Source organism: Neophocaena asiaeorientalis, unplaced genomic scaffold, assembly GCF_003031525.2.
Source record: "Neophocaena asiaeorientalis asiaeorientalis breed wild unplaced genomic scaffold, Neophocaena_asiaeorientalis_V1.1 scaffold118, whole genome shotgun sequence".
NCBI lineage: Eukaryota > Metazoa > Chordata > Mammalia > Artiodactyla > Phocoenidae > Neophocaena > Neophocaena asiaeorientalis.
Window position 1 is genome coordinate 8,845,238 of NW_020175528.1, and position 14,023 is coordinate 8,859,260.

At 41.3% G+C, this 14,023-nt stretch overlaps 1 protein-coding gene across 2 annotated transcripts in view; it reads right to left on the reverse strand.

Annotated features, from left to right (window-relative positions):
* CP (ceruloplasmin) overlaps window positions 1–14,023 on the reverse strand; it is a 65,811-nt gene that overhangs the window by 17,442 nt on the left and 34,346 nt on the right. For both annotated transcript variants that reach the window (XM_024769010.1, XM_024769011.1), the window contains exons 10-17: window positions 11,775–11,925; window positions 9,467–9,679; window positions 8,436–8,643; window positions 6,787–6,926; window positions 5,574–5,702; window positions 2,470–2,576; window positions 787–1,003; window positions 223–362 (exon numbers count right to left, since the gene is read on the reverse strand). In XM_024769010.1, coding sequence (XP_024624778.1) covers window positions 223–362; window positions 787–1,003; window positions 2,470–2,576; window positions 5,574–5,702; window positions 6,787–6,926; window positions 8,436–8,643; window positions 9,467–9,679; window positions 11,775–11,925 — 1,305 coding nt within the window. The remainder of the gene's footprint in view (window positions 1–222; window positions 363–786; window positions 1,004–2,469; window positions 2,577–5,573; window positions 5,703–6,786; window positions 6,927–8,435; window positions 8,644–9,466; window positions 9,680–11,774; window positions 11,926–14,023) is intronic.

Sequence of the window (14,023 nt, forward strand, 5' to 3'; positions counted from 1 at the left end):
TCCCTCCCATCCCCCACCCCCGTCCCACCCATCTAGGTCATCACAGAGCACCAAGCTGAGCTCCCTGTGCTATATATATTTGACATAAATGCAGTACCATGTGTAAAATATTGTCTCTTAAAACCTTAAACTTTTCATAAGTCTCTCTGAGGAAATATTTTCTTCATTTGCTTTAAAACATTTTTAAATAGAGCAGGAATAATGACCATGGTTGGCCCTTACCTGGTATTGGAAGCTGTGGCCATGGAAATGTACCGAGTGCAAGTCTATTTCATTGCCCATTCCCATCAGATACCAGTTGACTTCATCTCCCACATGCATTGTGAGGCCTTGTAAGTTCCCAAACATTCTTCCATTAATAGCTGGGGAAGACACATGAGTTTTTATTACCTTCCAGGATATTTTAAACCAACAGCTATTTCACAGAAAATAGGTTTATTAGGTTAATATATGGGATCTTTTTGAGGTAATAGAACTTATTTCACTACAGATAGGGGAAATGGGTACTTTAAGGTCAATAATATCACACTGCTTTTATAGTCACTTAGCACCAAAAGACTTATTCCTAATTTTGCATTTAAAAGGGAATGGGACTTTGGAACTGGGAGAGAAGTTAATGGATGATTTCAAATATAGTCCCCTTTTTGCTTTGAACAGAATTCTACCTCACATGTGAAATGTGGCAGAAGTGGTTTATTATAAAATAAAACAAATGAATAGTTTCCAGAGTAACTTTATTTGAAAGAAGAAAAGGGAAAAAATAGGTTTTAGAATAATGTATCATACCATGCATTTTATTGCTTTCTATGAATTCATCATTGGCTTTGTCTACTTTCTCAGGGTGATCAGAGTATGTTTTGATGTTGTCATCTAAGTACCAAGATTCATTCTCATCAAAAACAAGAAACAGAAGGGAAAATTCCAGTTTCTTTATGGGATTGAATACTCGCATGTAATGTTTCCGACAAACAATCAGTGGGCCAATTAATCCACTAAAGAGATCCTGAAAACAAGCAAAAACTTAGTCATCCTTTGATATAGGTCGAGATTTCAGAGAACTGGGACCTTATCCCCCATGACCTCAGGAACTTTGGAGGGACTGATTTAGGTAGTAGACTTTGCCCAATGTGGTTCTGTCAAGTCAGTAACTTTCCACTTGGAGTAGTTAAATTGGAACAATGTCAAATTTGTGTGGGTGACGCTCAAGTAACAGAAATGTGTTGCAGAGGCCAAATATTGGCTCAGCTAATGAGCAGCAGTTGAAAAGAGCCCCAAGTGAACAGTGCTGGTGTGCTTCTGGAATCATAAGCCAGGGACTATGCCAGTCACTAAAAATCCAGAGATGAATCAAACAAAGACCCTACCTCCTACTAGGGACAATAGATGAATGGAAGAAATGAACCCCTTGCTGCGATGGAGGTACAAAAAGTGCCAGTGAACACAGGGAACACCACAGTGGACTTAAATCTACAAGAACTTTGGTTTGGCTGGGCATCAGTAATGGCAGATTAGATCTTGAATGGCCTTTGAGCTGTATTATGTTCTGGAATTTTAGATTTTGTCTTGTGGGTCATAAGTAGTCATTGAAATATTGAACATGGAATGGCAGTATATGCATTTTAGACCAGTGATCCTGGTGGTAGAGTGAAGGAAGGTTTGGATGGGGAAGAGACTGGAGACTAGGAGGCCACTGCAGTAGTTGAGGCAAATTACTAGCACCTGATCTGTGGAGATAGAAGGAATGGACTGAGCTCTGTATAGGTGGGTGAATTGCCTGGGTGAGCCAGGGGTAAGAATTAGATACTCTATATCCAGGGTTCTAGCTTGAACAAATGACTAGGTTTGGTACTTGTGCTATTTATCACAACTGGGAATATAGGAGGAGGTGGAGGGAGATCTCAGTTCCCATTGTAGACTTGCTGAGTTTCTGTGCCTGTGGGACATGCTGGTAGAAGTGTTCAATAGGCAGGTATATAGACAGGTCTGGAACTCAGGAGAGAGATTTGGACTAGAGGTTTAATTCTACAAAAGAGTCTTGGTACATGTTCTGATTTATAGTTGTTGAGTGCTTTTTTGGCTTTGAAGTATTTAATCAAACAGCAGCTGTAGCTGTGCTGTGATTTACTGCTGAGATCAGCATTTTTATTATGTGATAATAGAGCTCTGAAATCATGTACCTCAGTTCTTTAGTATGTATTTTCATAACAAAAGGGAAATAGAATACCATTATTAATACTTAATCCTGTGGTAATTATGATCAGCACTTACAGAGTGGATACATTTATAACTATATTCTTAAACAAACCAAAAAAAACCAAAAACCAAAAAACCCAAAGTGAATTTCAGAGCAGCTTACTTTCCTATAATTTTAACATAAAATTGGACCACAGGAAAACTCTAACCTCATCTTCCTTCAACTGTGTGTCTATTTTGGGAATTTGCACAAAACACAAATGATTTAAAGTTTACCTTAACCCGATCCACAGTTGAATAGTAGGCCCATGGAATACAAGGAGAATCTTCTGTTCCAGCTCCAGATCTTTCTGGGATTTTCCATATGTAAGTGCGAGTTTCACCTAAATTAATCAAGTGTTAATGTATCTGGTTATATTTGGTATGTATTTGATATATGTATGTCAAATTGTTATCAAAGCCTTGATAACCAAAGACCCAGAAACTGGAAATGTCAAAGTAATTAGTTTTGAAAAGCAGCAGTACTCAAAGTTGTTTTTAAGAATTTAGTTTTACTAGAAGGAAACATAATAACCTCCATCATTTCAGAGACGATGAAAGTCAGGAGCACACAAGATATTTGCTCTAAGTTATAAAGCTAATAAATAGCAAAAGTACAACTTAGATCACAGGCATCCCAGTGCTCAGACCTGTGACCATCCATTACTATTTGTTGCTTCTCAGAAAACAGGCAGAAGTTTCATTGTCTTCAATGATGAAAGGAATATTAAAAAGGAAAATTGTTACACCTCTGACCTAAAGGATAATGAAGCCAACAATTAAAAAATAATTTCCTCTAAGTAAATTTTGTCTGAATTTGGGAAAAAAAAAGAATTTAGTTTAAAGACCAACTGTAAGACACACTTTTATATATTCTTTTTCAGTTATAAATTAACTAGCCATGAAACACAGGCCACGCTACAAAGCCAGGAGGTGGCAATTCAGTATCACAATTTGAAGAAACTTCACAATAGATCTTTCCTTAGACTTAGTTTGAAGTCTGCTTCTCTAATACACTTTTTTCTTTTCAACTCTCAAGCGATTTTCCCCCAGTGCCAGCCGCTTCCCCGCTGTCTTCTTTGTGTCTGTGTATCTGGACTACCCTGTGTAATTCCTACAGCTTCACCACTGCCTGCCTGCCTGTTTTCTTTTTTCACCATTATCCTCAGCGATTTCACAGTTCCTGGCAAGGAACCATTAGACCGCTTGATCTCATGGGTCACTGACCTGTCAGTGACCTCTCTTGTCCGCCCCATTCTGTCATACCATACACTGTTCTGTCACAGCTCTGTCACATACTACAGGACACGACCACACCCTGGACCTTCACACTTTCAAGTAGCTCCACCCTCCTATCTTTCTAAGGTCTTTACCTTCTTCCACTTGCCCTGGGCTTCTCTCCAGCCTGATCTTTGCTGCCAGTCGCCTCACGGCATCCTGTACAACTACTCACAAGACCTTGACTTTCAGCCATGGCCACTCACTGTCTATTTATGCAGACCTCACCATTATATATTCCTGCTGTCGGAGTTTAATTAGCTAGAATTTGACAAATTCCTTTACGAGGGAATCAAGCAGGACTTGAGGGATGGTCTCGGGATATGGTAGACTTTTTCCTTTTTCCTCAAGTCCTCCATCTTACCCGCCCCTGTGTCCTCACCCTTTTTGTAAACAGAATGTTTCACTGAAAATTTAAAGAGTAGGTTCATCACCTGAACATTTTGTCTCTTCATCTAAACTCCTATTGTCTCTTCTCCATTCCCCGCCCCCACCTGCTCTGCCATCAGTGTTTGATGCCTGGGCTTGTCCTTGACTCTTGCCCTAACAACCAACCTTTTAGCAGGTCCTTTTAGCACCACCTTTAAAATGGAACCAGAATACAATTCACCACTTCAGCTGCTTCTACCCTGGTACAAGTCTTACTAATTCTTTACCCAGATTATTGCGATAGTCCCCTAACTGAGCCTTGACTTCTGCCCTTGTCCCCTACAGTCACTTTTTCACACACCAACCCCCGGGCTGCGGGCCGGTACCTGTCCACGGCCTGTTAGGAACTGGGCCACACAGCAGGAGGTGAGCAGCGGGCAAGCAAGTGAAGCTTCATCTGCCGCCCCCCATCGCTCCCCACTGCTCACAGTACCCCCTGAACAGCACCCCCTCCACTGCCCCACTGTCCGTGGAAAAATTGTCTTCCACGAAACCGGTCCCCGGTGCCAAAAAGGCTGGGGACTGCCGCTTTAAAAAGTGTTCATCGGATCATCACTGTCCAGCTCAAACTCTCACATGGGATTTCAGAATGAAATGTAAGGTCGTAACCATGGCCTCTGATGTCCCCCTCCCTCCTACTGCATCTGGCTCCCTGACCTGCCTAGATCTCATCTCCTCACATTCTGCCCCCGTTTGCTCTGCTCTGGCCTTTGGCCATTCCTCAGATGCACCAAGTCCACTTCCATCTCGGGACCTAGAATGCTCTCCCTCTACAACTCCCTGAGGCTCATTACTACTCATCATTTAGGTGTCTTCACCAGTGGCACCTCCTCAAAGAAGCCCTCCTGACCAACCCCCTACCTAAAATAACACCCTTTTACTTACTTTCTCTCATCTGCCTTAATCTTTTGCATAGCACTTTCTACAATTTGATATTCTATCTATATTTATTTGCTGTTTATCTTGGAAGAATGTGAGGGTAATGAAGCCAGGGCCTTTTATTTCTATTCCCTTATACTGACAAGACCAACTCTCTAGAGTAATTTATTTTTTCTCACTTGATGTATTTTGAGAACTGCTAAATTACTGAGAAATGGTCCTTTCCTAGAAGCCAACTTTCCAACGAATAGAAGAAAAATATAGCTTTTATTAAAGAAAATGCACATTTATGTATTTAATCCATTGCACTTATTACTCTGTATTAATTAAAGAGACATTTACTGAGTTCCTAGTCCATGCCAGATACTGGGCTAGATTCGAGGGATTTGAAATTCTAAGTGGCAGCATCTGCCCTTAGGACCCTGTCTTTGGATACAGGCATGGAAACTTTCAGCCACATGACAGATGCTGTCTGGGATGTGTTCTAGCTGAGCCTGGGGAGATCATCTCTGCTGACTCAGCCTTGAGTATGTGAGGGTGTTCAGTACCATCAGATTTTGTTCTTTACAGTCCTGTGGATTTTGTTTTTTGTTTGGTATGTGCATGTAGGCATATATCACACAGCCACATCTCTGTGTGTGCCCTCTCAACCACCTGCTTCTTCACTCTCTCTAGACGCACTCATGTGGATAACAGGTGTTTGTGGAAAGGCTGTAACGTCTATTAAAATGTACCCCTCCCCACACTGTGAATACCTGGTGCGGTTGGAGTCACTGTAGAACTCTCCGTTTTCACCCCATGGGCGTGTATTGAGTAGGACCTTGTGGCCATGTTTTTAAAGATAATATTAACTTTGTCTCCAACATCTGCATGAAGTTGTGGACCTGGCAAGAGTGAAAAGGAAGACTGGCTTATATAGCTATCAGATTGGAAGCTCTAACTCAGTAATAAAAGCAAAGATCAGGTTAACTTTTTTTATCGTTAAGGATGCTGTCTTTGTCGTGTCCCCCCTGCCGCCTCGCTTCATGCTGTAGTACTCTTGGATCGATACCCAGTCCCAGAGGATTCAGGATAAAAACACTGGTTAACGGCTGTCTCTAAAGATGGAGACTATGGGTGCATGTCTCATCAAGAGTCCTAGGGGAGGTTTGGGCCTGAAAGTTCTAGACCTTCCTGTGAATTAAGGACAGTACTGCCTTTGAAAGGATGGGTGGGGCTACCCCACCCGTTCCTACCCTCTAGCCAATTTTAGCTTGTCTCCTGCCTGAGAGAATTTCTGTGACCCAAAAACAATGCCACTCTCCCTTGGGTGTCTTACTCCCGGAACGGAGGATAAGAAAGCCCCAGGGAATTCTGTTGGTGTAGGAACACAGTGGGCTTGGGAATGGCTTCCCCTTCACTTGATGATTTTAAAGAAAATTCCCAAGGGTGGAGTTCTTAGACATTCTGTCTTAAAGTGATTCCTGAAAAATTGAAGTCGACTTTTCCCCAGCCTTGTGCCCCATAACACTTTTCCCTTTTCCTTATTTCCTTGTTTATATGTATACTTCTTCTTAAAGTTGATCGTTTACATCTTAATTTTAAAAGTAAATAGTTACGATTTTTTTTGGGGGGGGGGAGTAGTAGAATAACAGGGAGAACTTGGTTAAGAATTTCAGTAGAAAGTAATTTCTAGCAATTTCATCAAAAATAAAGGCATCAATATGATAAACACCAAATATATATAATTGCATTAGTACATGGGATATTATACATTGTTTCTGATAGAAGTAAGTAAGATTTTCTTATGCCATATTTTTAGAAAATATAGGCTTCTCATTTTATTAAATCGATTTTGTTTTTCATTTTTATTTGAATAATGTTAATAAATGAACCAAGAAAAGGAAGCCCATAGACATGGACTGACTCTCACCGCATGGATTACCACATCACCAACCCACACCCGATGAACTGGAGCTAGGGCAGTACCTAGAATTCCCAGGTGTTCTTCTTCAGGTTTTCTCTCCCCAGGAACTTGGAATGTGCTGTCAGTGAATCGCCGATACACAACTTTCTTGTACTTTGAGCCTATGTAAAATTCTTCCTTATCTAAAAATGCATTTGAAAGACTTAAAATACACACACACACACACACACACACACACACACGACTAAGGTTAGTATTTGTCTTAAGGAAAGTGGAAGTTGAGTTTTAAATTTTGAATAAAAATATTTTTTTATTTAATTATGCTAGTTTTTAATATCACTGTCCCATTTGAGCAAGAAAGAATAAGACTTTATCAATAGACAGGTGTGGTAGAAAGTGTACCTAGCTAGGAGTGGAGTCATCAGAGTCCTGGCCCTGGCTCTGTCACTAGCTAAAATGATGTCTAGCTAGTCATTGCCTGTCAGAGCCTTAGTTTCTTCATCCCTAAAATGAGGTATTCAAGGGGATTCCCTGGCAGTCCAGTGGTTAGGACGCTGCACTTTCACTGTGAGGGCCCAGGTTCAATCCCTGGTCGGGGAACTAAGATCCTGCAAACCACGCAGCGTGACAAAAAAAAAAAAAAAAAAAAAAAAATGAGGTATTCGATGAGGTCGTCTCTAAGTTTTCTATATGGCTCTAAAATGTTATGAGTCCAGAGTTCATCAATGAAGTGTTCTCTGCTTACTGCAGTATTTCTGGTCTATAGGAACAGAAATGGCCTTTTTATCCAGCCATTCCCTGATCTAAAGCTTTCATTGACTCCTAACGGCTCTGCATACTTTTAACAGTTCTATCCCAATCATTGAAATAAACTTTTACTCCCTTACAGCACAAATCACACTCACCATGGCCATCAAACTGACCAGCTAACCACCTGCCTTGCTGTAGGTTACCAGTCATGTTGTGTACTCCAGATCTGAACACAAGCCCACCCTGATCTCTCAAATCATATCCCCAAAGGGTTAGTGCATAATGGGAGATGGGAGAGGGGAGAGTGCTTGGCAAAGTATAAAAGAGCTACACCTGGAAGTGTCAGGTGATGCTGCACTAAATGTACTGTTTCTGAAGCTCCAATAACCATCCTTTACTTATATTTGTTCACTGACCTCACTTTTACATTTCCACAGCGTACATGTTATTGGTGGTTTTTGAAGCATATTATCCTGTAAGTTCTTAGAGGGCAGAGACCATATCTGCTCTAGTGCCCTCAAAAATTTAAAATATTCTTCCATATATAATAAATAGTTTTAAGAATGTGAAATAACTGATTACTAGACTCATAATGAAATATCTGGACTAAAGATAAGCAACAAATAGTTGGTAAAGAAAATTATTTTAGCTGTGAATATAGGCATTAATTTTGGTTTTAGTTTGAAAATCTGACAAGGGCACATGAATACGAGAAGAGAATCTAACAGAAAAGAAAGTAAGATGAGTAACTGCAAAGAATCAAATGAGATAAATGAAAATTTTCCTGTGAGAAAATTGAGAGAAGCAGAAATGAATGAGGAGGGTCCCTAGGAAGCATTTTGTTGTTGTTTCTGTTGTTATTGTTTAATGCAACTGTTCGTTGGTTTTTAATTTAGCATAATTCTTACTACTCTGAAAGAGAAAGCTAAAAAAAATTGGGAATCAGAATCTGGAGAATTACTTTAGTTCTTGTAAATGATGCAGCTCCTTTTCCCATTTCCTACTTGGGGAATAATCCCATTCCACCTCCACCGCTGCGATGTAGTAGGTCCTTTCTCCCAGGTAGTGGTATGAATTCTCAGATGGCTGCCTGCACTGGTTCACAGTGTATTTTTGTTTCATGCCACCTGTGTAGTGATCAGTTGTGAGGCACTCAACATCAAAAGTCCCTGGAATGGTAAATAAAAAGGCAGTTCACCTCCTCTGAGTATTTTTACCCACCTTTCCCTATCAGTCATCAGCCCCTTCCCCTTCCCTATTTTTCTTCATAGTACTTATAACCACTTGATATACGCATTAATATACTTGCTTGTTGTCTGTCTCCCTGCATTAGAATTTCATCTCCATGAAAGCAGATACTTGATATATCTCTTTTGCTCACTGTTGTATTTACATTTGCCTAATAAAGGAAAGGTGACACTGAACATGTCCTGCGTTTTAGTGGCATCGTATGAACCAAATAAAGCCTGAGGCAAGTTAGCATATTTTCACGTTTTGGTTAAAATTCTTTTTTGTTTTAGTTTTACTCATTCAGAGACAATTCTGTCAGTGTCTCTGAATTTGCATGGCTAGAGTTCTAATATAGCCTATTCAATTGTAGACAACTAATAAGCCAACACTACACCTAGGGGACAGAGACATGACAAAAAGTTTAGATGCAAAGCCTTTGTGGGAGTTCCCTTTCTAGTCTGATTTGCCAGGTATCTTTAAAGGCCCATAACTGAAAAGGAGACCATCTTGAGGATTTGACTAGGTTGAAATGGGAGAAACCTCAGTACACTTTTGTCACTCCCTTCCCTCCCCCCAACAAACAGGAAATGGACCTCTCTGGCATATACTTAGCTGACAATAGCCCAGACATATCTTCCAAGGGAAGGAAGAGTAGTTGGGAGGCTTGGGGAGGGGACGAGCTTATCCTCCAACACTGAATTTTAAACTGAAACCACATGAATCGATCCAACAGAAACTTGTCTTGACTTTAAAGGAATATACCTTCAGTGTCAGGCTGCATGAAGAGCCTCAGACTTGTTTGAGGGAAGAGGTTTGCTGTGTCTCTCCTTTCTCCTCTTGACAGATAAGTGTTTCCTGAAAAGTATATCCCGTGTACATCAACCTCATTTCCAGCACTGAATAAATACCACACAACTGAATCTCCTCGGCACATATTGAGACCAGGCTGATTCCCGTACATGAATCCATTCATGGCTGTAAAGGTTGGGAAATGATATTTTGAAAGTGGTTTAATTTTACATCCTACTTCATGACAACCTCCCAGACTTTCCAGAGCCAACTGGGTTTATTTAATTTTTAAAAGACCCATTCAGGCCTGCCCACCCCTGTATGCCTCAGGAATGTCTCTGCAACTCCTTGCTGTACGCAGCACTTCCAGGCAGGCCTTGGCTGAAAGGCGTAGAGCTGAATGCAGGGTTCTTGAAGTTCTGGGCCCTGGGAATCTCACTGTTCTTCCCAGCGAGTCACTTCTCAGTTCTCTCAAGGGCCATATTTGTGAGCACCAAAATGGGTGGATAATAACAGCTCTTCCAGGGCACTGTAGGCTGGGAATGTGTTTGTTGCTCTAGATGGAAATGATTCATCTTGAATAACAGGGAAGAGTATACACAGGAAGTTTCCTGTCACCGCTCTTTTTTTATTTTATAACTTTACCATCCAGTTTGATAGATCCTTTTATTTATTTATTTATTTATTTTTGGTTGCGTTGGGTCTTCGTTGCTGCGCATGGGCTTTCTCTAGTTGCAACGAGCGGGGGCTACTCTTTGTTGCAGTGCGCGGGCTTCTCATTGCAGTGGCTTCTCTTGTTGTGGAGCATGGGCTGTAGGCGTGCAGGCTTCAGTAGTTGTGGCACGCGGGCTCAGTAGTTGTGGCACACGGGCTTAGCTGCTCTGTGGCATGTGGGATTCTCCCGGACCAGGCCTCGAACCCGTGTCCCCTGCATTGGCAGTCAGATTCTTAAGCACTGCACCACCAGGGAAGTCCCTCACTGCTATTTTTAATAGATAATATTCTTGACTCCTCCAAAATACAAAATCAAAAGAAGTATTTTAAAGATTGTGGGTGGTGTGACTATTATCAATCCAATTTTAAAAACAACATCAGTTTGTAATACAACTTTACTTTTTTTCCTTCTGGTTGTAGTGATTTTCATATGTTGTCCATTAGTGGCGTGGACATTATGATCAATCAGCTTGCTATCTCTAAACTCTAACTGTATTTTATGTATTTTTAAAAAATTTTATTTCTTAACAGCTTTATTGAAATACAATTCACATACCATATAAGTCAACCATTTGTTTATTTATTTTTGGCAACGCCCTCGGCATGTGAGATCTTAGTTCACCTGCCAGGGATTGAACCTGTGCCCTCTGCAGTGGAAGCATGGAGTCTAACCACTGGACCGCCAGGGAAGTCCCTCTAACTGTATTTTAGAATTACAGTAGGAGTTAATCTGATGCTGTTTCAATTAAATAAAAGTCTCTGGAGGTTGTCCTAAGGATTTAAAAAATAGCTTTAATAGTTTGTTAAAATTCCTAGGGGATTCTTACATGTAGTCAAGGATGAGAATCATTGAAGTTCTTGACAGCAGAGATCATAAAAGGAGCCTGTCATTGTTAAGCCATAGATGAGAAAAGCATCTAATCCAATTGCTCTCAAATTTAAGCATATATCAGAACAACCTGGAGGATATGTTAAACAGATTTCTAGCCCCACACCCAAAGTTTTTGATTCAGTAGGTCAGGGATGGAGCCCAAGAACTTGCATTCCTAACAAGTACCTGGGTGATGCTGAGGTGGCTGACCCAGGGACCACATTTTAAGGACCATGCATCTAATTGGCATATATTATATGTTTTATTATTTTGAATTAAGTGAAACGAAGATTCAATTGACTTACATGTTAAATAATCAACAGTATTACCCTTAGAGCACTATGGTATTTAATCATTTATTGAAAATTAATCAATGGGCAAAGCTATTAGTATTTTGGTTTAATTAAAAGTATTACAGGGCTTCCCTGGTGGCGCAGTGGTTGAGAGTCCACCTGCCGATGCAGGGGACGCGGGTTCGTGCTCCGGTCCGGGAGGATCCCACATGCCGCGGAGCGGCTGGGCCCGTGAGCCATGGCTGCTGAGCCTGCGCGTCCGGAGCCTGTGCTCTGCAACGGGAGAGGCCACAACAGGGAGAGGCCCGCATACCGCAAAAAAAAAAAAAAAAAAAAAAAAAAAAAAAGCATTACATGTGCAGCACTGAAATAACTTGATATTGGTGGATGATACAGTACTTACAGTGCATCTTATTAGATTCCTGAAAGTCTTCATTTTCCTTATCCACCTGATCAGGTGCTGTTGTAAACATTCTAATATTATCGTCCAGGAGTAAACTCTCATTCTCATCAAACACTGTAGGAAACAAATAGAACTCCTTGTCTACATCCTTCTGTAAATCAAAACAAGAACAATGAGGTGAAGACAGAATAAGTAAAGCAGAAAGACTTCCATATATACAAACTATTTATGCACAAACATGCTAAAGGAAGGACAAGAACTGAAGTTTCCATTCCTGTTTCAAAATGGAGCTCACAACATACTGCTGTTGACCACCAGAACTTTGATTGGTATCTGCGTAGTAGATTTTTGGCTCAACACAATAATCTAAGCCTCTCTCTGCACTTAAAAGTTCTGACTCTCCTCTCCCTACCTTTCTGCCAGCTCTGCCCGTTTCACTTGAACCCACCCCCAAATTTTTAAAATGGGGCATTTAATTGTTAAAATGGGGCAGGGATTTTGTGCTTGTGCTAGAAATTAGGGAAGGTGCTATTCACAGTCTTGAAAGCTCAAAGAATTCCTGTAAAGCAGAGCACGTGGAAGCAGATACATCTTAAGTGCAGAAATAGCCTGCAAGTGAATTGGAACAAGAATTCACACACAGATTGGTTCAAGATGGCGGAGTAGAAGGACGTGCTCTCACTCCCTCTTGCGAGAGCACCAGAATCACAACTAACTGCTGAACAATCATCAACAGGAAGACACTGGAACTCACCAAAAAAGATACACCACATCCAAAGACAAAGGAGAAGCCACAATGAGATGGTAGGAGGAGTGCGATCACAATAAAATCAAATCCCGTAACTGCTGGGTGGGTGACTCACAAACTGGAGAACAATTATACCACAGAAGTCCACCCACTGGAGTGAAGGTTCTGAGCCCCACGTCAGGCTTCCCAACCTGGGGGTCTGGCAAAGGGAGGAGGAATGCCTAAAATCAGACTTTGAATGCTAGTGGGATTTGATTACAGGACTTCGACAGGACTGGGGGAAACAAAGACTCCACTCTTGGAGGGCACACACAAAGTAGGGTGCACATTGGGACCCAGGGGAAGGAGCAGTGACCCCATAGGAGACTGAACCAGACCTACCTGCTAGTGTTGGAGGGTCTCCTGCAGAGGCGTGTGGTGGCTGTGCCTCACCGTGAGGACAAGGACACTGGCAGCAAAAGTTCTGGGAAGTACTCCTTGGCGTGAGCCCTCCCAGAGTCTGCCATTAACCCCACCAAAGAGCCCAGGTAGGCTCCTGTGTTGGGTTGCTTGAGACCTAACAACCAACAGGGAGGGAAACAGGCCCACCCATCAGCAGTCAAGTGGATTAAAGTTTTACTGAGCTCTGCCCACCAGAGCAACACCCAGCTCTACCCACCACCAGTCCCTCCCATCAGGAAACTTGCTCAAGCCTCTTAGCTAGCCTCATCCACCAGAGGACAGACAGCAGAAGCAAGAACTATAATCCTACAGCCAGTGGAACAAAAACCACACTCACAGAAAGATAGACAAGATGAAAAGGCAGAGGGCTATGTACCAGATGAAGAAACAAGAAAAAATAACTAAATGAAGTGGAGATAGGCAACCTTCCAGAAAAAGAATTCAGAATAATGATAGTGAAGATGATCCGGGACCTCGGAAAAAGAATGGAGGCAAAGATGGAGAAGATGCAAGAAATGTTTAACTAAGACCTAGAAGAATTAAAGAACAAACAAACAGAGATGAACAATACAATAACTGAAATGAAACTACACTGGAAGTAATCAATAGAAGAATAACTGAGGCAGAAGAACAGATAAATGACCTAGAAGACAGAATGGTGGAATTCACTGCTGCTGAACAGAATAAAGAAAAAAGAATTAAAAGAAATTAAGACACCTAAGAGACCTCTGGGACAACATTAAACGCAACAATATTCGCATTATAGGGGTCCCAGTAGGAGAAGAGAGAGAGAAAGGACCCAAGAAAATATTTGAAGAGAGTATAGTCAAAAACTTCCCTAACATGGGAAAGGAAATAGTCACCCAAGTCCAGGAAGCGCAGAGTCCTATACAGGATAAACCTGTATTTATATTATAAATATATATGCAACCAACATAGGAGCACCTCAATACATAGGCAACTGCTAACAGCTATAAAAGAGGAAATCGACAGCAGCACAATAATAGTGGGAGACTTTAACACCTCACTTACACCAATGACAGATCATCCAGACAGAAAA